The following is a 24,588-nucleotide window of genomic DNA, read 5'->3' as shown; positions in this document are numbered from 1 at the left end:
CCTGTTAGGTATGTTGCTGAGAGCATGATGTGGTTTCTGAAGCAAGAATTGCATAAAATTGACTGCCTCGATATAGAGAGGAAGATGAACTCGATTCTGCAGCCACAGTGGATTACTTCTAGTACCCACTTGCCTGTTATCACCCTTCAGTTGTGGGCGAAGTGGACATCAAAACTTTGGGGGCAGTAGGAGACAGCATCAATAGAGGTAAAGTGGTCTGAGAGTCCCATCAAAAGAAGCCCTGGATGGTAAGTGGGGTGTGCAGAGGCGAATGAGGTAGAGGAAGTCACATACCTTAGTCTTTGTATCCACTGGCACTTGCATGGCAGTTCATAAGAGCACTGGTGGTAAAACAGCTGAGGGAGAGATATGGGCCTATACACCTACTTGTGGTGCTTTCTCTTCGGGGCTGGTTGTCCTGAAGTCCTTAAGCAAGTGTAGCAACCTGTCAATCTTTTCATTGAACTGAATGAACTCGTTCACAGACAGATCCTCAATGGTATTTTGTATCACTCTGGGGAACCCTGCAACATGAAGCTAGGACTCTTTCATCATGATGAAAGCTCGGCAATAGTGCTAGATGCAGTGTCAGCTGTGTCCATTACTGCTTGGAGTGGAGTCTTAGCCCCCAATTTGCCTTCATTGACGAGGGCTGGGAATTGAGCCCTGACCTCCTGGGAAAGTTTATTCTTGAATTCCACAAATTTGAATGGTTCGTGAAATTGAATTTTGCTAAAGATCTGGTAGTTAGCAAATTGAAATTGGAAACTAGCTGATAAATATATCTTCCGCCCCAGAAGGTCAAGGCATTTGGTGCCTTTGTCATATGGAGTTGTTTTAGGGTGTTGAAGCCTGAATCTTTTGGCAGCTGCCCGCACCACCAGGGAGTTGGGTCCTGGGTGGATAAAAAAAGAAATCTAACCCTTTAGCCGGTACAAAATAAATTTTCTCAGCTGTTTAAGGGTACAGGCAAAGGAAATAGGGATATGCCACACTGCCCTGGCAGGCTCCAAAATGGCCTCCTTAATTGGAAGGGCCACCCCCACTGGGTCCAGAAGGTTGTAAGATGTCCAGTGATGGGTATCCTGGACTTCCTCTACTGAATCTGGAGCTAAGACGTCACTCTCTCCAGATGCTCCTGATAATGCCTATGGTCATCAGACAGGGAAGATGAAGAAGGAGCAACTACCTCATCTGGTAAGGAGAATGAGACAGCAGTTAGGACTATCAGATCCAGGTCAACTACTTCTTCTGCCCCATATTCTGACAAAGGCAGCTGCTGGCTAGGAGATAGCAGGTATAGTTTGTGTATAAATGGGGGTGCTTAGTATAGTGATCCCAAGAATGCCAGGAATAACCAGCAGGAAGTCAACCAGTCAGGGGGACCCCAGGGCACTGGGTACCTGAATAGTTGTATCTGGGTAGATAGAACCCAGGTCTTCTATACTTCTAGAGCAGTGGTGGGCAGCATGGAGCCCATCAGGGTAATCCGTTGGCAGGCCACCAGACAGTTTGTTGACATTTGTGTGGCTGCGGTTCACTGTTCCAGGCCAACGGGAGCTGCGGGAAGTGGAGTGGGCCACAGGGACATGGTGGCCGCTACTTCCTGCAGTTCCCATTGGCTGGGAACAGTGAACCGTGGCCACTGGGAGAGGCGGGCGGCATGCAAATGTAAACAAATGGTCCGCGGGCCACAGGTTGCCCACCATTGTTCTAGAGTCTGGCTGGACTAACCCACATATATTGAGACAATTGTTTGTCTGGAACTTCCAACTCAGCCAATGAGAAGGCAGATTCTTGCTCAAATGGCAGAGCCACCGGTACTGGCAAATGGATGCTCCTGCTCACAGAAGATATAGGGGGAAATTCCTGTCCTCTTGAGGTAGATTCATCCTCCAGTGTCTCAATATCCCTGAATAAGGATGGACTTGAAAGAAGTAGGAATTGAAAACAGGGATAGGTGAAGATGTCTTTTGGGGAGATGAAGGTTTTGGACCTTCCCAGAGCACAGGAGTGTTCCTCTAGTTGGGACTGTTGGATCTAGCAGGCCCTTCCAGGAGCGGTCCAGTACTGATTCAGTATCAAGCCCGGACCTCTCAGACTGTGCCGGTTGGTTCTGATCCTTTGTTTTAAGCATTGGCGCTAGAGTCAGTACTGGTGGAGCTGTACGTCTTTGAGCCACACTCTCACGTTGATGAGGTTCAAGCGAGCCTAAGTTCTTAGGACTTGCATGCAAAGACTCACCCAACTTGGTTGAAGCCAGGGAAGAATCCTTTCTTTTGGAGGCAGATTTTGAAGACGACACCACCACCTGTCCTTTTGCTTGTGAGAGTGCCCCTTGCTCGCATGAAAAGCCCTAGGAAGCAATTCTTTGGGCTTAGCAAATGAAACCTTAGCTCCTGAGTTCTTGTTTGGATGGGTGCCATCGACTGAGTCTGGTACAGGGGGCTCTCTCCAGCTTGAAACTAACGGTGGTCTCATGGCCCTGTCTGTGAGATGCTTCTTTAGCTGAAGCTCTCATCCCTTATGGGTTCGGGGAGGAAGGAGTGACAAATGCAACACTTAGCAGATTTGTGAGCCTTGCCAAGGCAGTAAAAGCAGCACTGGTGTTTCTCGCTCACTGAGAAGGAGTGGGGCCAGGATATGCAATTCTTAAACCCTGGGTATAGTCCTTGTCCACAGGGAAAATTCCCTGAGATGGGGAGAACTAGACTATATGAACTATATCAAAGACTAAAAAATACCATATTAAGAACTATTTACAATTTATTAACAGGTTTGCTAAAGAAGCATGAAGGTATCTATGAACACAAGAGATACTGCCACGTGGCCTGAATCAGAAAGAAGGAACTGGAAAGGCATCAGTCCACTTTGCCCCTTATGCCCTCGGTTAGCACCATGAAGAAAAAAACCTGTGCAGGCATGGACCAATGGACACACCTTGTTACAAATCTCCAATCTCAGGAGCATGGAGCGTATGTGTACCCATGTGTGGAATACATACAGAGACCATCATTTGAAAAAGAATCTGAGTTAGGTTGCAAACAAACAAGTTTCTTTTTACAAAGTTCAAGTCCAGATAAAACCCAACAACTACCAGTATATTGTTTCCCTTATAAAAATTCTACAGCTTTAATAACCCAAACATTATAATGTCTGGAAATGACCAGTTAAGAGATCCAATATGTTCTTCACTGCCACATAAACCTTCACTCAGTAACTGTACCAGACTTCATATCAGCCACCAAACTTAAGATTGTTTTTGCAATTTTTAGGAAGGAAACTGTCAAAATACTGAATTTCTAGATTATAAAATCCCAGTATTTATTCAATTTTATTATCTGTTCTATTCTGGTTCTTATACTGCTCATCACCATTCAATAAAAGAACTCTCCTGAAATGCATTAAATGATGTGACTAACATCTATCACATGGGGACAAGGGATGTCTAGTAATATGTTATTTTCACTTTAACTGCTGCAACAGTTCCAGACTCAGTTAACCATAAGAAAGGAAGGTTTCTCCCATGAGAGTACATGTTGGTTTATACACTAAAATGAATGAATCAGGCTTAATCTATTTTCAGTCAATATATTAAAAAATAAAGTCACACCAATTAATGGCTATATTCAGATGCTAAATCAATAGCCAGTGACTTAAAAGTGTCAGGATTTTCAGGAGTGCAAAGCACTCAACTCCTGCTCAAGTCAAGAGAAACTGTGGGTGCTCCAGACCTTCTGAAGATCAGGCCACTATCATTTAGGTGTCAATATATATATCTGAGTGCCTAACTTTATATAACATAGGTGAAAATGTGTTCTGTTTCTCTCACAGCTCAATAGTGACTCTCCACAGCAACACTCACTCCAGAATGTATAGGATATTTTACTAGCTGAACATATTCTACGAATGGAGAATAAAAATTGTAAAACTAAACAGATATTGTAATACGGTATTTTAAATTAAGTAAAGTATTTGAAAATTATTTGAGTTACCTAGTTCCAAAATGTCTGATGGACTAAGGTATGAACTCTTACTACTACAAAAGTGACTCAGCTTTTTTTCCAAAAAAATTGCCGTTTTCCTCTGTGAATATCTCCGAATGTAGAAGTGGCACGGGTTTATTACGTGGCTGACAAAAACTAATTCTGGAGAACCTGTGTAGAACAGTTCAGAAAACAGTACACATGAAACATCTATTGATACCCCACATCTATTGATGCACATATAACATTCACACCTAGGCAAATGTTATTTTTTTATTGCATACTGACCAGTCACAATGACACTTTTCAACAATACAAGTTTTTAAAGTTATCAGCAGATAGCCTACCACTCTTTCACACTAACTACTATGATCACCCCCTTGATGATGTGCTCTTCTAAACAGTGCTCTGAAGAAACATATCTGAGTTAGGCACTTCTACAAATAACAGTCATAAAGACAAATTACATGTGTCTATAAACAGGGTTTGAAAGACTTACCTGACATCTATTAGCCTGAGGACTAAACCTACTACAAAGTGAAAAATAATTGTTCCACCATGCCACTTTCTGTAAAATAGTTGTAGTATTCTGTAGAATATTTCATTGTAATAGACTGTTAAAAATGTTTTAATAACTTACTACTGTTTCTCTTGCTTTTGTTGTATCTTGTTTTCCTTCTTGGATCATAGTACATCGTTTCTTGTCATTATTTTCTCTTTCCTCTTTTCATCCCTTTCACACTTTGAATCCATTTATCTTTCTTTTCCTACACTGTTCTCTACTTTTCCCCCTATATTTTCTGTGTCTAGGATTTATTTATTACTAGTTATTACTTGTACTGTGCTAATACGTAAGGGCTCCAATCATGAATCAGGGCTCCACTGTGCTAGGTGCTGTATAAACACATAAAAAGGTCCCTGCACCAAAGAATTTACAATCTAAATTACTTCTTTCCTCAAAATCTCTGTCATATCAATTCACACACATCCACGCACATCTGCTTGCTCAAACTGAGCTATATACCTGATTTTAAATCAGAGATAGATACCTGATTTAAAAAAAATTCAAACAGAGGACTGAACTAAGAAGAGGGGCCTCACTGTCCTTGGGCAACACCGACACAAGGAGCCAAATACCCTATCAGCTACTGAGAAAGCAGAGAGCACTGGAATCTCAACCAATGTGATATCCTTGGACATTTTCTGTAGCTTCCATTTGGGTGGTGTCTGATAAATATTAAGGCTTCTAACTAATAATTCTAGTGCCTTCCTTTACTGCTGCTCTAGTTTTGGAATCGGCAGCTTAGTGAAGATGATCTGATTCTTGTCACTGTTGCCTACAAATTTCACATTAGCAGGGGAAACTAAAACAACTCTGGTCCACTTTCACTCTGCTGCAACTTGAGAAAGCTATGAACAATAGCCAAAGCACTGTAACTATACACAGAGTTAGAAAAAGAGCACTATGTTGGTTTACATGCCATTCATTTTTGAAAAATCAACTTACCCTAGGTGATTAGGAAGATTAAGTATAGTCCTTTTCATAGGTACTAGAGTCAGCCCTTACCATTAAGGGAAAAATCTCTAGCAACAGTGAAAGCAGCATGCACACATCTAACATAGAATGGACACGAGCAAGCACTCGAAGAAGAACCACAATTTAAGTAAACCAAGACAGCAGTGACTTGTTTGTGCCACAGGTTAGAAAGTGATTTCCCTTTTAAGTACATTGTTAATTTATAAAATAATATTTTTTACACAAGCTACACACAAATTTTTAGTCTGAAAGATTATGAACTAGAATGGACAAGGATTCTTATGTTGGGGAAAGAACAGCAGTCCTGATCATCCTCGTCTCTCACTGGGTTGAAATAGTTTGCTTGCTTAAAACCCCGTAAAATCATTATTCAGACTTCAGAGAAGGAGATTTTTCGAAAATGAAAACAAAAACACCAGCCCTAAAAAGTCACAATCTCATTTTTCCAACATTACGATCTTTGTCCATTCCAGTATCAACAAACATCAAGAATACTGGTTAAACATGACATATTCTTTAAAGACTATCAAGGAAACGTTACCAGAGGAGCGACACTTACCTGCTCTTTGTCCAAAAGGTATCCACTTTTTCTGGGAAAGATTTTTCCTGTGTGTATCTTTAAGATATTCTGTGGAATGTGCTTTTTTTTTTTTAAAAAGAGAGAGTTTAATATAATTAGATATAACTGATGGAGACAGTGGAATAATTACTAGCTAAGAATGCACTAGCCTGAATGTGCAAGGATACTGTATAACACCACAGGATCAGGACGACTCGTTACAGAAACTTTTTGTCAAAGCTGCTATATTTCTTGAAGATGTTATTTTAGACACCTGTATTCATTATGAAGTTTATACCACTTAGGTTTGGTATCATACATCCATGTTCTGGAGTCATACAGTTATCAGATATAACCACCACCATCCCCTTGTGGTACATTATTGCTCACATAATTATTCTCAGACCAAGCTGTTTGGACACAAGACACTTTGCTGCTGGGTCCACGAGACTGCAATTGGATTCTAAAGACATGGCAAAAGCATCTCTCGGTAAAGTGTACTTACCAACATCTTCCACTATCAACTTATTTAATAAATAAAGACATATGAAAATTGTTTAGTGGTGACAATTACTCTGATGTGTCTCAGAGTAAACAGTACACTAACTCTGATCTTAACTCACAACTGCTTGTCTTCCTAACAGGCTTGAGCACCCAATCAAAGGAAGGGATTGCAATCCCCTTCCCAAAAGGGGTTGTAAACAAAATGAGTGCAACCAGTGTGAGCACAGGAATAGCTAAAATATTTACAGGGTGCAAAGGTTAATTAAGTTGTGGTAGCAGCTTAAGTGAAATATGCTGAAGGGTATCAAACAGTCATAAGAAAAGTCAAAGAAAAAAAAAAAAAGATCTTTTCCATATCTTCCTGTTCAGCTTTAGAGTAAGGAAACTTGAGAGAAGGCAAGAGGAAGAAGAATAATCTGAAAATAACTAGACAGCTTCAGGAATTGTGCTGAAGTAGGAAAAAATCTGTCCTACACATTTTAGTGCAGAACAGTTAACAAATCTGGAATCAGCAACAGGAGGCTTTCAACAAGCCAACATATGGTTCACATAAGAAAAGATTGTTAGCTACTTGTTGTTCTTCGAGATTTGGGTGCAAACACGTATGCCACTAAGGTGTGTGCGTGTGTACAGTGCAGCAAAGAACTTTGCCTTCCAGGACCAGTAGGGATGGTGCTCACACTCTCTGGCCCATATCCCTTCAACATGACAATTTAAGGGCAGCAACACCCAACTCCCCTCAGTTCCTTCTCATTGAAGGTCAATATTTGAGACGCCGATGGAAAGGGGATGCAGGGCCATGGAATACAAGTCTGCAGCCACATCAAAAGAACAGTTACAGTACAGGTAGGGTGCAAATGTGTATTCTACTCAGGTGACTCACAAACCATAGGAGGTAGAGTCTGGAATCTAAAGAACGACTGCGGAACCACCTTCCCAATGTTTGCATCTGATGTAGACTCAGCCATAATACCACAGTACTTAGTAGAAGTATATAGAGAAGACCATGTAGCAGCCCTGCAAATACCCAATATTGAAACATCACTGAGGAACGTGATCAACGTTGCTTGGGTTCTCGTCAAATGACCCCGACACCGCTGTGGAGGAGTAATATGAGCTAATCCATGAGCGGCATAATGCAGGACAGTTATCCAACTGGAAATAGTGCATGGAGAGACTGCCCGACCTTCCAGGCAATCTGCACAGGAAACAAAAAGTCAAGGTGATGGAACACAATGGTTCAGTCCTCACCAAATAACACCACACATCCTCTCACATCCAACATATGAAGGTGCTCCTCATCTGTGCTTGAATGCAGCTTAAGAATAAAACAGACCAGTATATTATCTGGTTAAGGTGGTTTAGCAGTTCTACATTCGACAAAAATTCTGTATGCAGCCTTAGGGTCACTTTGTCTTTGAAATTTGCCATTAAGGCCTGCAGCTCATTTATTCTCCTTGCAAATGTTATAGCAACAAGAAAGGCCACCTGCTGGCTCAGATGAGATAGAACAGGTTGTCAGGGGCTCAGAGACCCCATAAGGGTAGCCAGCACAGTACTAAAGTCCCAGAAAGGAACCACCTCTTTCAACTAGCCCAGAAGAGGACAAAGACACAATCTTGCATGGTAGAACATGTAAGTGCATGTGGCTACATGACCTAACAATTTCGGGTATATACATATCATAGTTGAAGGATGAGAGCATAAGGACAGACACAGACGTCTGCGGACCCTACTGAAGGAGCAGGACCTCATGAAAGAGTCCCTGAAAAGGGACAATGTAGGAGGGTGGGATGGGGGCAAATGGACAGAAATTGAATGGCATAATCTGCTCCCAATGTGCTTAGCACCCAATTTGTCCATGGTTATTGATTCCCAAGCACTGTAGAAGCAAGACAAGCCCATCTCCAAACTCTGGAGATGAGTCAGGAACTCCATGATTGGAATGCGGCTCTCAATACGTAAGTCAAAATGACTGCATACTCGAAGCTGGCAGAGGACAGGCTGGCTGGTTAATATTGGACCGAGAAGGCACCCTCCTCTGTGACTTATGCCCTTTCCTGCAGACGTCTTGCTGCCTAGCGCAGCAGGATGACTGCTGGAAGCATCATTGCAGGCAGTATTGCTGCTTTTATTGACGACTTCCATAATGACATCTCTTTATGGCTAGGGTATAAACTCCCAGTGAACGCAATGTACCATGGGAATCCTTAAAAGAATGTAGCATCAGAGAATATCAGGGTTGGAAGAAACCTCAGGAGGTCATCTAGTCCAACCCCCTGCTCGAAGCAGGACCAATTCCCAGTTAAATCATCCCAGCCAGGGCTTTGTCAAGCCTGACCTTAAAAACCTCTAAGGAAGGAGATTCTACCACCTCCCTAGGTAACGCATTCCAGTGTTTCACCACCCTCTTAGTGAAAAAGTTTTTCCTAATATCCAATCTAAACCTCCCCCATTGCAACTTGAGACCATTACTCCTCGTTCTGTCATCTGCTACCATTGAGAACAGTCTAGAGCCATCCTCTTTGGAACCCCCTTTCAGGTAGTTGAATGCAGCTATCAAATCCCCCCTCATTCTTCTTTTCTGCAGACTAAATAATCCCAGTTCCCTCAGCCTCTCCTCATAAGTCACGTGCTCCAGTCCCCTAATCATTTTTGGTGCCCTCTGCTGGACGCTTTCCAATTCCACATCCTTCTTCTAGTGTGGGGCCCAAAACTGGACACAGTACTTCAGATGAGGCCTCACCAATGCCGAATAGAGGGGAATGATCACGTCCCTCGATCTGCTGGCAATGCCTCTACTTATACAGCCCAAAATGCCGTTAGCCTTCTTGGCAGCAAGGGCAAGCTGTTGACTCATATACAGCTTCTCATCCACCGTAACCCCCAGGTCCTTTTCTGCAGAACTGCTGCCTAGCCACTCGGTCCCCAGCCTGTAGCAGTGCATGGGATTCTTCCGTCCTAACTGCAGGACTCTGCATTTGTCCTTGTTGAATCTCATCAGATTTCTTTTGGCCCAATCCTCTAATTTGTCTAGGTCCCTCTGTATTCTATCCCCATCCTCCAGCATATCTACCACTCCTCCCAGTTTGGGGTCATCTGCAAACTTGCTGAGGGTGCAATCCACACCATCCTCCAGATCATTTATGAAGATATTGAACAAAACCAGCCCCAGGACCGACCCTTGGGGCACTCCGCTTGATACCGGCTGCCAACCAGACATGGAGCCATTGATCACTACCTGTTGAGCCTAATGATCTAGCCAGCTTTCCATCCACCTTTAGTCCATTCATCCAGCCCAGACTTCTTTAACTTGCTGGCAAGAATACTGTGGGAGACCGTATCAAGAGCTTTGCTAAAGTCAAGGAATAACACGTCTACTGCTTTCCCCTCATTCAGAGCCAGTTATCTCGTCATAGAAGGCAATTAGGTTAGTCAGGCATGACTTGCTCTTGGTGAACCCATGCTGACTGTTCCTCATCACCTTCCTCTCCTCTAAGTGCTTCCAAATTGATTACTTGAGGACCTGCTCCATGATTTTTCCAGGGACTGAGGCGAGGCTGACTAGCCTGTAGTTCCCCAGATCTTCCTTCTTCCCTTTTTTAAAGATGGGCGCTACATTAGCCTTTTTCCAGTCATCCGGGACCTAGCCCGATCGCCATGAGTTTTCAAAGATAATGGCCAATGGCTCTGCAATCACATCTGCCAGCTCCTTTAGCACTCTCGGATGCAGCGCATCCAAGCCCCTGGACTTGTGCTCGTCCAGCTTTCTAAACAGTCCTGAACCACTTCTTTCTCCACAGAGGGCTGGTCACCTCTTCCCCAGGCTGTGCTGCCCAGTGCAGTAGTCTAGGAGCTGACCTTCTTCATGAAGACAGAGGTGAAAAAAGCTTTTTCCACATCCTCTGTCATTAGGTTGCCTCCCCCATTCAGTAATGGGCCGGGCCCACACTTTCCTTGACCACCTTCTTGTTGCTAACGTACCTGAAGAAACCCTTCTTGTTACTCTCAATATCTCTTGCTAGCTGCAACTCCAGGTGTGATTGGCCGTCCTGATTTCACTCCTGCATCCCCGAGCAATATTTTTATTTTCCTCCCTGGTCATTTGTCCAATCTTCCACTTCTTGTAAGCTTCTTTTTTGTGTTTAAGATCAGCAAGGATTTCACTGTTCAGCCAGCTTGGTCGCCTGCCATATTTACTATTCTTTCTACACATCGGGATGGTTTGTTCCTGCAACCTCAATAAGGATTCTTTAAAATACAGCCAGCTCTCCTGGACTCCTTTCCCCCTCATGTTATTCTCCCAGGGGATCCTGCCCATCAATTCCCTGAGGGAGTCAAAGTCTGCTTTTCTGAAGTCCAGGGTCCGTATTCTGCTTCCTTTCTTCCTTGTGTCAGGATCCTGAACTCGTCCATCTCATGGTCACTGCCTCCCAGGTTCCCATCCACTTTTGCTTCCCCTACTAATTCTTCCCGGTTTGTGAGCAGCAGGTCAAGAAGAGCTCTGCCCCTAGTTGGTTCCTCCAGCACTTGCACCATGAAATTGTCCCCTACACTTTCCAAAAACTTCTTGGATTGTTCGTGCACCGCTGTATTGCTCTCCCAGCAGATATCGAGGTGACTGAAGTCCCCCATGAGAACCAGGGGCTGTGATCTAGTAACTTCTGTTAGTTTCCTGAAGAAAGTCTTGTCCACCTCATCCCCCTGGTCTGGTAGTCTATACCAGATTCCCACCACGATATCATCCTTGTTGCTCACACTTCTAAACTTAATCCAGAGACTCTCAGGTTTTTCTGCAGTTTCACACTGGAGCTCTGAGCAGTCATACTGCTCTCTTACATACAATGCAACTCCCCCCCACCTTTTCTGCCGTGCCTGTCCTTCCTTAACTGTTTATATCCATCCATGACAGTACTCCAGTCATGTGAGTTATCCCACCAAGTCTCTGTTGATCCAATCACAGCATAATTCCTTGACTTTGCCAGGACTTCCAGTTCTCCCTGCTTGTTTCCCAATCTTCCTGCATTCATGTATAGGCACTTAAGATAACTCACTGATTGTCCTGCTTTCTCAGTATGAGGCAGAAGTCCTCCCCTCTTGCACTCTCCTGCTCATGCTTCCTCCTGGTATCCCACTTCCTCACTTATCTCAGGGCTTTGGTCTTCTTCCCCCGGTGAACCTAGTTTAAAGCCCTCCTCACTAGGTTAGCCAGCCTGCTTGCGAAGATGCTCTTCCCTCTCTTCGTTAGGTGGAGCCCGTCTCTGCCTAGCAATCCTTCTTGGAACACCATCCCATGGTCAAAGAATCCAAAGCCTTCTCTCTGACACCACCTGCATAGCCATTCGTTGACTTCCACAATTTAATGGTCTCTAGCCAGGCCCTTTCCTTCCACAGGGAGGATGGATGAGAATACCACTTGCGCCTCAAACTCCTTTATCCTTCTTCCCAGAGCCATGTAGTCTATAGCACAGAGACTGGCAATCTTTGGCACATGGCCCGCCAGGGAAAGCCCCTGGCGGGCGGGGACGGTTTGTTTACCTGCCATGTCCGCGGGTTCTGCCGATCGCACTCCCACTGGCCGGAGTTCACTGCTCCAGGCCAATGGGGGTTGCGGGAAGCGGCGTGGGCCAACGGATGTGCTGGTCGCCCTTCTTGCAGCCCCCATTGGCCTGGGATGGCGACCCGCAGCCAGTGGGAGCTGCAATCGACCAAATCTGTGGACGCGGCAGGTAAAACTGGCACGGACTGCCAGGGGCTTTCCCTGAAGGACCATGTGCCAAAGGTTGCCAATCCCTGCGCGATAGACTACATGGCTCTGGGAAGAAGGATAAACGAGTCTGAGGCGTAGGTGGCGTTTCCCTGGCGGGCTGCATGACAAAAGTTGCCGATCCCTGATATAGTGTTTTCTCAGGTTTTCCCAGAAAATAAATCCCATCCATCTAAAGGTAAATCCTTTATGTTCTGTTGGACCTCAAGGGTTATGGCAAAGTTCTGCTGCCACAAGGCTGCAGTTACAATTGAAGCCACAATACTGGGAGAATTATCTGGCATGCCCAATGCCGATGTCTTGGCAACGATGTCTTGACCACCAGACGGCCTTCCACGAGAACACCCTTAAACTCTTCCCTGGAGGATGCTGACAAGTTGTCAGTAAATCTGGACATAGCTTCCCAATTAAAGTGATATTTAGACAACAGTGCCTGCCTATTCATAATGTGCATTTGTAACAAGATTGAATAAATTTTTTCTCCCCATCAAATCTAGCCTTGTATACTCTGTCCTTAAGCATGGGACTTTAATCTCCCCTGCCATAATCTAACATTTTCTACCACTACACCTGGAGAATTAGGGATTGGATGTATGTAGAGGCACTCAAAAGCCTACACAGATAGAATACTATCAGTACACTTTGCTGTGGATGGTTAAGAAGCTGACGTATGCCACAAGGTTTTTGTAAGTTTCAAAAGCACTTCTTTTATAGGGACAGTTACTCTCGCTGGGGCTAACACCTGGAGGATGTCCACCAACCTATGGGTATTCTCCTGAACCAACTCAGCCTGAATATCCAAGGTCATAGCCATCCATCTCAGGAGATCCTGATAAGACTTAAAATTCTTAAGCACAGGAAAAAAAGAAATCTGGCACCACAGAATCATCCAGTGAGGAGGAAGAGGAAGGGAGCAGGGCCAGTGGAGCCTCTTGCTGGAGCACTTGCCCCTGCAAGCACAGTTCAGACTGAACCATTTCAGAGAGAGCAACCTCAGTCTCTTTCTGCAATGTAGGTGGCTCAAGAGGGGACACTACGGGCAGGATTGGAGACTTTGCCCTGGACTGAGGACCAGGACCTTGCCTATCAAAGAATGTCCCAAGGATTTCAAGGAGGCCACAGAGGACAAGGATAGGGCACTGGTGGTCAGTACACACTCCTATGCCTCCTGCAGGAGTGGTGCCAATCTTGGTTCCAATGGCGATCCACAGGAGCTCTCAAAAAACTTTTGGGAGCTGTGCTCGAAAGCAATGCTGAGGGAGAAAATGTCTTCAATCTCACTGAACCCTGGATGTCGTCCGATGGTAATGCAGAAGCCACCCCAGATGGAGCAAGCAAAAACAACCAGCCTCATCTGAATGCCCATACGCAGGACACATCAGTAGTGAGGATGGTAGAGTAGAAGACACCTTGAATACGAGAAGGGGCATCGCACTCCCAGTAGGCATCAGAACAGATGTAGGTACCAAAGCTGGGCCTGGAACTGATCCTGCAGATGTGTCATCATTGGTGCCGAAGACAGCATCTGCACCAACGGGCCCCTCAGTACTGAGGGGGAAGCAGACCTCAAGTCGGCATTCTGAGCATTGGGTAGTGCCGACAACGGGGCTGATGACAGAGACAACTCTGAACTATATCCGGTAGCGATTAGGACACAGCAGAAGCAGCCATGGCAGTTGAATGGCCCTGAATTACTGGAGAGGCAGAGAAGGTCCAATGCTGCCTGGTTGCCATTGGCATAGACAGTCAGTGGCGACACCAATGCTGTCAGTACCAGACTCAATGGACATCCCATGGATGGTACCGGAATTGATGGTACGGGGTCCAAATAATATCAACTCGGGTCTAGAGAGGGGTTAGATGGCCTAATTCTATCTTGTGTGCCCAACTAATCACGGTGCCAGTCTGCATTCCTCTTAGAAAAAGAGGAGGACTCTCTCAGAGCCATGGAATAGCTCTGGTCCATCTTTTGGAGACCTTTTCCTCAGAGGACCAAAAGAAGAATAATCCCTCTTCCTCCTAAGAGATATTCAACTTTGGGCCTGGAACAACATTTCATGCCAGCTCAGAAGGTCTCTCTGGGATCAGATGATCTGTGGAGGTCCCCAGTGTTGAACCAGGTCTCGTGGCATGCTCCATAAGGTGAAAATCTCTTGCCACCTGCGTTCTCTTTTTGAATTTACAGATAGAGCACCTTTCCTTAATATACCCCTCCCCAAGGCACAATAAACTCCAAAAATGGGGGTCACTATTAGAGATAAGCACCCCACATAATGGGCAGTGTTCAAAACCTGGTGAAGGCATCCCAATCTACTTAACTACTAACTAAACCTAAAGGTACTACTATAACTAACGGCTTACTACAATATACAGCAAAATCCCAGAACATCGTCACACAGAAAGCGTGCAGTGAAATACCACACAGAAAGTTCCAACTGAAGCCCTGGGTACTGAGAAGGAACTGAGGGGTGTTGGGGATGGTACTGCCCTTAAATAACCATGGGAGGAGCTATGGACCAGAGGACTCAGGGCCACCCCTACAAGTACTGTGAGGCAAAGTTCCCTCGCTTCAATGCACAAAGCACGCGCACACTCAGGTGAATACATATCTGCAATCAATCACTTGAGAGACTTAAATCTGTTACTGGTTAAAGCAAGACACTGGCCTGAATGAAGGCCCAGACTGACCTGGGGGAAAAGGCCAGGAGGATGAATCTCCAGAAACCAGAGACCCAGACTCTAAAGGATATGACTCAAGTAGTCAATGGAAACCATCAAGACCAAGAACCCATCCTGATCAGAACCTTGAATGGAAAAATTCCAGCTACAGAAAAAGCAACAAAAAAAATGAAGCAAAGGGAGTGCTAAAAGGGAGTGCTAGTCTTGAGAAACACACTAGTTTAAAAGATATTAAATTCATATGTTCAAATTTACAAATTTAAGCAACTCACTTTCCTGGTCATCTTCCATGATTTCTTCAATTATGACATCAGGACCGGACATCGTTTGGGGTAAAGTCAGAATACTTTGAGAGGGTGTGGTAATTAATTTGTAAAGCTGGACATTTTTCACTTCTGTATGCATATCAAGTTCTTGCTGTATAAGAGTCTCTGCTTCATTACCTCTGACAAGTGGTGTAAATTTATTCTTTTCTACCGACAAATAAGTGTCACAGTCTGATACTTCTCCTGGACTACTGACCATGAGAATGCTTTGTCCATCATCTCCAGGGCAACATCTATTTGGAGAAATATATTAATTTATTCAGGTTTCATTTCACAGAAGGGTACCAGTAAAGCAGAATTTTATTTTAAAAAATCACGATTCCATGAAAAAATACTGGGACTTATTCTCAAGAACAAAAAAAATTTTTTTTAATTTAAACAAAAACATAAAAAGCAATCTTCCAAAAAGTTCAAGATACCCTTAACATCCATTAAAGGTTCAAATCATAAAGCAATGGAGCAACAATGTTCTCAAGACAAAAATAGGGAGGAAATCCCCCTCATGCCAACCACTGATCCCAAACAAACAAATCCCTAATATGACCAACACTGTCTTACTCCCCAAAAAACTGTGGAAGATAGATCTAGGCTTTATATAGCAGAATGCCCCCAAGATCTATAGCTCTTCAGACCGGAACAGACCCTAAAATCTCTACCCCCTGCAGAAGATCCCTGCTAGCCTCAGAAAAAAGTAAGTTATACTTATTTTTCCTCACTGTTGAATCTAGCAGTGAAGAGTTTATGTTCACAATGTTCTTTCCTAAAATGCTCAGAATAATAGTAATACACAGGCTTGGAAAGATTCTATTTTTATCGTTAAATGTGGTAAATGTCAAATTTCACCATACACACAAACCTACAAAAAATATTTCCATCAACAATAATTAAAATTTACAATGCTGATTGAGAACTTATTGGAGTTTTATTTAAAAAATATTTACTTTGTATATTTTTACATGTGATGTCAATTTGTGTTTTAACAGTCATGAAGCTTTAAACTTTTTAAAATCTCAGTGTATACGGTCATTAAATTATCTGACCCTCCCCTATTTTTGACATACCTGTGTAATTTCCTGTAATTGTGGAAAATTTAAATTGATAAAATATCTAAAATAATGCTTAAAAATAAGTATTGATATTACCTGTCAAAATTATAAATAATCGAATTCTGCCAAACCTAGTAACACATATTAAACACGTGGAAGAAAAAAGTATTAGATTATTTAGTCCAACTCTACATCATTAGAAGATTTTTCCTAGAACATATATTTGAGAGGTCTGCCCAATCTAGTTATAAATATCTCAGAAATAGGGTTGCTACCATTTTCCTTAAAAAGAAAAAGGAGTACTTGTGGCACCTTAGAAAAATTTCTTTGAGTATAAGCTTTTGTGAGCTACAGCTCACTTCACTGAATGCATCCGATGAAGTGAGCTGTAGCTCACGAAAGCTTATACTCAAATAAATTTGTTAATCTCTAAGGTGCCACAAGTACTCCTTTTCTTTTTGCGAATACAGACTAACACGGCTGCTACTCTGAAACCTGTCATTTTCCTTAAGAGATTATTCTTCATTCTGCCCTGTCTCCACTAGGAACTCATCCCAATTCCTGCAATCGATGGCCAGGTCCCCATATAACTGCACCGCATGTAAGTCTGGAAAAGGAAAGCCACATTTTACACAAAAGCACATTACCTTGATTCAAGCAGAAATAAAGTTTCACTTGTGCAAATTGTAGTTTTCCTGGTTTATACTTGTTGTCTGCACTAGTTATGTATTAAAGCTGGCTAGAATAGACGCAAATTCCCAGTGTAAGACAGACCTAATACTCCTGGGATAACTGGGCAAGACAGTACCTGACTGATGGAATTTTCCCAACATTCAAACATTTTTCTTTTCTTTAGTTCATTCCTGCTGTGATACCTAAATCATTCTTCTTTCTGCATGCTGTTTACACCCTTCAAATATTTTCTCCTCATCTGCCTTCACACCAACACACGTGCTCAACCTATACTAGAACACATTCGATTCTTTTAAATATTTCCTCGAAAACTAATTCCTTTCTTAATCACTGTTGCTTTTCTTTGAACTCCCTCCCTCATCCTTCTGGTGTTGAGGTGCCAGGAACGAAACCCACCTACCTCAACAAGTTGAAAACTTGATGAGACAGGCAGAAATTAGGACAGCCCCAGTAGAAAGGGGAAGTAGAGCACTCACTGGGGTCACAAGGGTGGCCACTCCCCCTACAGAGGCTTTATCCACTCACTGGCCAGCTGGGGAGGAAGGGAGCTAATTGGTCTGTCACTCTCCTCTTCCACAAATTTAGCCCCTAGCCCAGGATACATGGAACCTTTTTTTACTTTATTTCAGCAGCCCTACTCCCTCTCCCTGTAACTGTAGTTTCACAGCTGTCTTGCAGAAGCTGCAGGTCTGACCAATCACCTATTTTGGGGTCAAGAAATATTTTTTCTTTCCATTGGGGCCATATTAGCATAGGCCTGATGGGTTTTTCCCCTGCTTTGCAGCATCTTGGAGGCACAGTTAGGTTAAACAGGAATAGGATTTCATAATATGTGGTAGTATTTAGTAGGAATGTTAGTTTTGTCACAACTTGTGGCTGGATTCTAATGAAATTAAAAAGAATGGTTCCCAGAAGGCCTGCGATTTTGCTGATGGGCCTTGTGCTTGTGGGATGTGGGGACGACGTCCTAACCTTTTAGTGTCCTGTCCTCCTTCCATGGGTGGGGGAGTAGTAGGATTCAGATGAGCAAACTGAGTCTGAATCCTACTACTGATTTATTTGGTGTTGGTCCTGCTTTCAGCAGGAGGTTGGACTACATGACCTCCTGAGATCTCTTCCAACCCTAATCTTCTATGAGTCTTAGGGGTAGACTAAGCAGAGTCTACCCTGGATTATGGGTTATATGGTAGAAGCCTTGTAACCGTACACTGGAACCATTTAAAATGCCTACTATGAGAAAATATGGTTGATAGGACATGAAGCACTGATCCCCGTGCATCATTTAATACAGTTGCAGCTTGCCGCTTAAAATCCATCCCTGCATCTGTCTTCATTTGCAGCCATGTCCAGATCAAATAATGCAGCATTACAGAGTAGGTTTCAAAGATTTACAGAGGGCTACTGTCTCTGATGCTATGCCTGTTCTGGCTGCTCCAAGCCCTACTCCTGAGGGAATTCTGTGCCTTTGCACAATGCAGAATTTTGCAGAAATTAACGTTGTGCACACAGATTTTCCTTCCCCCGCAAAAGAAATGGGCTGCAGTGCTGCTAGCTGCCACTAGAGGCCACTGGACCAAGCAGAATCCAGCTCGCACAAAGACGACACTGCTGGGGAGAGGGAGCTAGACGGTTCCTGGCAGCTGACAGGTATTTTGAAGTAAATTACCAAAATATTTGAAACTGGCATGATTATGCAGTGTTATTTTGACAAATAAAATATGCAGAATTTTAAATATTGTGCACAGAATTTTTATTTTTTGGCGCAGAATGACCCCAGAGTAAAGCCATATATACTTTGCTATATACTTTCATCCTCTATCTCTATTAACTTCACTGCTCTTTAAGTTTCTATCTCCAAGCATATCAGGGTTTTTCCTTGGTGTATTGAATTTTTCCAGGTTGAATCTAAGTTTTCCCCCCCTACCTATGGGCCTCAATATGCCATCAGTTTTTAAACAAAACTATTCACTGATTTCAATGCATAGTTTGGCTTAAAGACTGGTATGGGGATATGGCCTTACACTCCTAGCCTCTCTAAGTCCCTCTTTAGAGTTTCTTCTCTCTCCTCACTGGACTTTTTAACATTTCCCAAACATTATCTACACGTTAGAATGCTCTATGCCCCCTTTTTCAGACTACTGATGGCAGTGATTATCCAAATACTGACACCTGTGGCACTCCACTACAAACAGTCCATCAATTTGATATACTATAAATCATCATAATTTATAGTCATTTGTCAAAAACCTGTTTGAGCAAGTGAAAGCAAAGAGGCTCAATAAAATAGAAACAATAGTTGTTTTCCAATAAGAAAATGTGTCATTTATGTTTAATCTATATTGATTTTTCTGTTACCTCATAATCAGAGTTTATCCTCAAAAGATGTATTACTGAATATTTTAGTATTTGCTATTAACTTTACAAATGGGTTTACATTTACTCAGAGTAATTTTCATTTACTGGAAGTACTGACATCCCTATTATTCCACCCCTTTCTGTAACTTGAGGTTGGTATAATGTTTAGCATAAAGAAATTCCAATGGTAAAGGCACCTTATACCAATATACCCAATGGTACCCAATCCGCCAATAAGTAGTTTTAACCTATTCTGAAGTCCTGCTTCTTATCTGAATCAAACAAGAAAGACTGAAATACTGACTTAAGATCTCTTGCTACAACTGTACATTCTAGTTTTAAAATCAGTAAGCATACATGTAGACCTTTGCTAGAGGTGTTTGTAAATTGCTCAGCAGTAAGAAAACTGCATAAATCACTGCACTAGTTTTCTTTACTTAAAAAAAAAAAAAGAAAATGCTTACTTTGCAGGTATTTCCAATTCAATCTTCCCTATGTTTTTGAACACAGAGGTAATTTCATCACAGTTCATGAGAAATCTAAAGTAAAAGAAGAATGATATCAGGGAGGTCACCCAAAGGTTTAAATCAATCTGACAATTCACAAATATTATATTAACTAATTAGTGAAGTCCTATAGGGTCTGAAGCAATGTGAAGAAACAGAGATCAATTCAGTTTTCCATTTCTCCAGTTTTAGCCAAGAAAAATTACCAATGACTAACACACTGATGACAGCTCTCTAATGGTAGACTTGGTTGCTCATTCACCTTTACACATAAATATATTATGTGGTATAATCTGATTTCCGAGCATTCCTTTACTACTTCTGCATCTATTTGGTGAGTTTCTATATCAATGCCTAACACTGCTCCACAAATAATCCTTAGGGTAGTGAAAATATAAATTATATTCTCCAATAACAATCCTCAGGAACTAAAGTGTACTCAAAGCCCAAGTATTTAAATCTTTCTTTGTTTCTGGCTTACATCAAAATGAAGCCACCTCCTGCCAAATCAAAATTGACAAATTAATACAGGGAAAAAAAAATCTCAAAGTTTTTATATTCAATTTTCTGGCTAGTCTCAGAGCTCTCAAAATCTGATTCCTATCATATAGCAGGAAGTAGGCTAACAGAACTGAAAATAAAGATTTCTGACTATTTTCTTGATCAAGAGAGGGACAGCAGCACCCAAATAAAGATGCGACAGTCAGGACTGTGGCTCTGAAGCTGTACCAGCTTTAAGTTGGAGTTGCGTATTATTTGCTTGTACTTCTGTTAGAAAATTCATGGCCAGGGGCCACTGAGATTTCATCTTGAGCAGCCCGTGTGGGAGCCCAGCATACACGAGGGGCAGAAGAGTGGACATTTGATTGGAAAAAAAATTTAAGTTACTCACTTTTATACAGTGTATTACTACTTGATTATTATTTATTAGGGCTGTCAATCGCAGTTAACTCATGTGATTAACTTAAAAAATCGTGATAAAAAAATTAATTGTAATTAATCGCAGTTTCAATCGCACTGTTAATAGAATACCAATTGAAATTATTTAATATTTTGGATGTTTTTCTACATTTTCATATATATTGTATTCGGTGTTGTAACTGAAATCAAAGTGTGTATCATTTTTTATTACAAATATTTGCACTGTAAAAATGATAAACGAAATAGTATTTTTCAATTAATCCCATACAAGTACTGTAGTGCAATCTCTTCATCGTTACATAACTGCACTCAAAAACAAAACAATGTAAAACTTCAGAGCCTACAAGTCATAGAATCATAGAACTGGACGGGACCTAGAGAGGTCATCTAGTCCAGTGCCCGGCACTCATGGCAGGACTAAGTATTATCTAGACCATCCCTGATAGGAGTTTGTCTAACCTGCTCTTAAAAATCTCCAATGATGGACACTCTACAACCTTCCCAGGCAATTCATTCCAGCGCTTAACCACCCTGACTGTTGGGAAGTTTTTCCTAATGTCCAACCTACACCTCCCTTGCTGCAATTTAAGCCCATTGCTTCTCGTCCTATCCTCAGAGGTTAAGAACACCATTTTTTCTTCCTCCTCGTAACAACATTTTACGTACTTGAAAAGGTATGTCCCCCCTCACTCTTCTCTTTTCAAGACTAAGCAAACCCAATTTTTTCAATCTTCCCTCATAGGTCAAGTTTGCTAGACCTTTCATCATTTTTGTCGCTCTTCTCTAGACTCTCTCCAATTTGTCCACATCCTTCCTGAAATGTGGTGCCCAGAACCGGACACAATACTCCAGATGAGGCCTGATCAGTGTGGAGCAGGGCAGAAGAAGAATTACTTCTCGTGTCTTGCTTACTACACTTCTGCTAATATATCCCAGAATGATGTTCACTTCTTTTGCAACAGCGTTGCACTGTTGACTCGTATTTAGCTTGTTGTCCACTATGACCCCCAGATCCCTTCCCACAGTACTCCTTCCTAAGCAGTTAATTCCCATTTTGTACGTGTGCAACTGATTGTTCCTTCCTAAATAGAGTACTTTGCATTTGTCTTTATTGAATTTCACCCTATTTGCTTCAGACCATTTCTCCAGTTTGTCCAGATCATTTTGAATTTTAATCCTACCCCCCAAAGCACTTGAAACCCCTTCCCAGCTTGGTATCATCCGCAAACTTTATAAGTGTAATCTCTCTGTCATTATCTAAATCACTGATGAAGATATTGAACAGAACTGGACCCAGAACTGATCCCTGGAGTATCCCACTTGTTATGCCCTTCCAGCATGACTGTGAACCATTGATAACTACTCTCTGGAATGGTTTTCCAACCAATTTGCACCCACCTTATAGCAGCTCCATCTAGGCTCCATTTCCTAGTTTATGAGAAGTCATGCGAGACAGTATCAAAAGCTTTACTAAAGTCAGGATATACCATGTCTACTACTTCCCCTCCTCCCAATCCACAAGGCTTGTTACCCTGTCAAAGAGAGCTATCAGGTTGGTTTGATGGGATTTGTTTATGACAAATCCATGTTGACTGTTACTTATCACCTTATTATCTTCTAGATGTTTGCAAACTGATTGCTTAATTATTTGCTCCATTATCCTTCCAGGTACAGAAGTTAAGCTGACTGGTCTGTAATTCCCTGGGTTGTTCCACTCAGTCCTACTTCTTTTTCAGCCAATCGCTAAGACAAAGAAGTTTGTTTACATTTACAGGAGTTAATGCTGCCCTCTTCTTATTTACAATATCAGACAGTGAGAACAGGCATTGGATTGGCACTTTTGTAACCAGCACTGCGAGGTATTTACGTGCCAAATATGGTAAATATTCATATGCCCCTTCATGTTTCAGCCATCATTCCAGAGGACATGCTTCCATGCTGATGACCCTCATTAAAAAATAGTGCGTTAATTAAATTTGTAACTGAACTCCTTGGGGGAGAACTGTATGTCTCCTGCTCTGTTTTTCCCACATTCTGCCATATATTTAATGTTTTAGCAGTCTCGAATGATGACTCAGCACATGATGTTCATTTTAAGAACACTGTCACTGAAGATTGACAAAACACAAAGAAGGCACCGATGTGAGATTTCTAAAGATAGCTAAAGCACTCGATCCAAGGTTTAAGAATCTGAAGTGCCTTCCGAAATCTGAGAGGGACGACGTGTGGAGCGCGCTTTCAGAAGTCTTAAAAGAGCAACACTCCAACGTGGAAACTACAGAACCCGAACCACCAAAAAAGAAAATCAGCCTTCTGCTGTTGGCATCTGATGCAGACAATGTTGCAAGGTATTTACGTGCCAGATGTGCTAAAGATTCATATGTCCCTTCATGATTCAACCACCATTCCAGGGGACATGCGTCCATGCTGATGACGGGTTCCGCTCAATAACAATCCAAAGCAGTGTGGACCGACGCATATTCATTTTCATTGTCTGTGTCAGATGCCACCAGCAGAAGGTTGATTTTCTTTTTTGGTGGTTTGGGTTAGGGTCCACGCTCCACACCTTGTCCCTCTCAGATTTTGGAAGGCACTTCAGATTCTTAAATCTTGAATCTACTGCGGTAGCCATCTTTAGAAATGTCACATTGGTGCCTTCTTTGTGTTTTGTCAGTCTTCAGTGACAGTATTCTTAAAATGAACATGTGCTGGGTCATCAGCTGAGACTGCTATAACATGAAATATATGTCAGAATGTGGGTAGAACAGAGCAGGGGACATACAATTCTCCCCCAAGGAGTTCAGTCACAAATTTAATTAACGCATTATTTTTTAACGAGCGTCATCCGCATGGAAGCATGTCCTCTGGAATGGTGGTTGAATCACGAAGGGACATATGAATCTTTAGCACATCTGGCACGTAAATACCTTGCAACACCAGCTACAACAGTGCCATCAGAATGCCTGTTCTCACTTTCAGGTGACATTGTAAACAAGAAGCAGCAGCATTATCTCCTGCAAATGTAAACAAACTTGTTTGTCTGAGCGATTGGCTGTACAAGAAGTAGGACTGAGTGGACTTGCAGGCTCTAAAATTTTACATTGTTTTATTTTTGAATGCAGTGTTTTTTGTAAATAATTCTATAACTTTTAAGTTTACTTTCATGATAAAGAGATTGCACCACAGTACTTGTATTAGGTGAAATGAAAAATACTATTACTTTTGGTTTTTTTACAGTGCAAATACTTGTAATCAAAAATAAATAAAGTTAAGCACTGTACATTTTGTATTTTGTGTTGTAATTGCAATCAATATATTTGAAAATGTAGAAAACATCCAAAAATATTTCAATAATGGTATTTTATTATTGTTTAGCAGTGCGATTAATGGCTACTAATTTTTTTAATTGCTTGACAGCCCTATTTATGTGTTACACAGGGTGAAAGTTTGCTTATATCTTTTGAAATGCAAACACTTCTGTGTTTACAGAACAGTAAAGTCAATTTCATAGGTTTTTAATACATCGATTTCACATGTACTTTTCTATTTGCTTATTTCAGAAAAATGATTCAAACTGGTGCTATTGGACATTTTTTCATATCTATCACATAAGTCACACAAATTACTCAAGACAAGTCCATTTCTTCTATTTCTGATTATCTTAATTTGTATTAAACTTATTAAAAATAAGAGTATCAGTTTACTACTT

At 42.0% G+C, this 24,588-nt stretch overlaps 1 protein-coding gene across 6 annotated transcripts in view; it reads right to left on the bottom strand.

Moving 5' to 3' along the window:
• Nucleotides 1-24,588, bottom strand: part of RNF17 (ring finger protein 17) — a 241,496-nt gene that overhangs the window by 134,790 nt on the left and 82,118 nt on the right. For 4 of the 6 annotated variants that reach the window (XM_043530141.1, XM_043530127.1, XM_043530131.1 and 1 more), the window contains 4 exons: nucleotides 19,917-19,991; nucleotides 15,305-15,591; nucleotides 6,083-6,163; nucleotides 3,996-4,157 (listed from right to left, as the gene is read on the bottom strand). In XM_043530141.1, coding sequence (XP_043386076.1) covers nucleotides 3,996-4,157; nucleotides 6,083-6,163; nucleotides 15,305-15,591; nucleotides 19,917-19,991 — 605 coding nt within the window. The remainder of the gene's footprint in view (nucleotides 1-3,995; nucleotides 4,158-6,082; nucleotides 6,164-15,304; nucleotides 15,592-19,916; nucleotides 19,992-24,588) is intronic. The other 2 variants (XM_043530136.1, XM_043530132.1) reach the window with 2 other exon arrangements.

Source organism: Chelonia mydas, chromosome 1, assembly GCF_015237465.2.
Source record: "Chelonia mydas isolate rCheMyd1 chromosome 1, rCheMyd1.pri.v2, whole genome shotgun sequence".
In the NCBI taxonomy this organism is placed as follows: domain Eukaryota; kingdom Metazoa; phylum Chordata; order Testudines; family Cheloniidae; genus Chelonia; species Chelonia mydas.
This window is presented reverse-complemented; position numbering and strand designations above follow the sequence as displayed.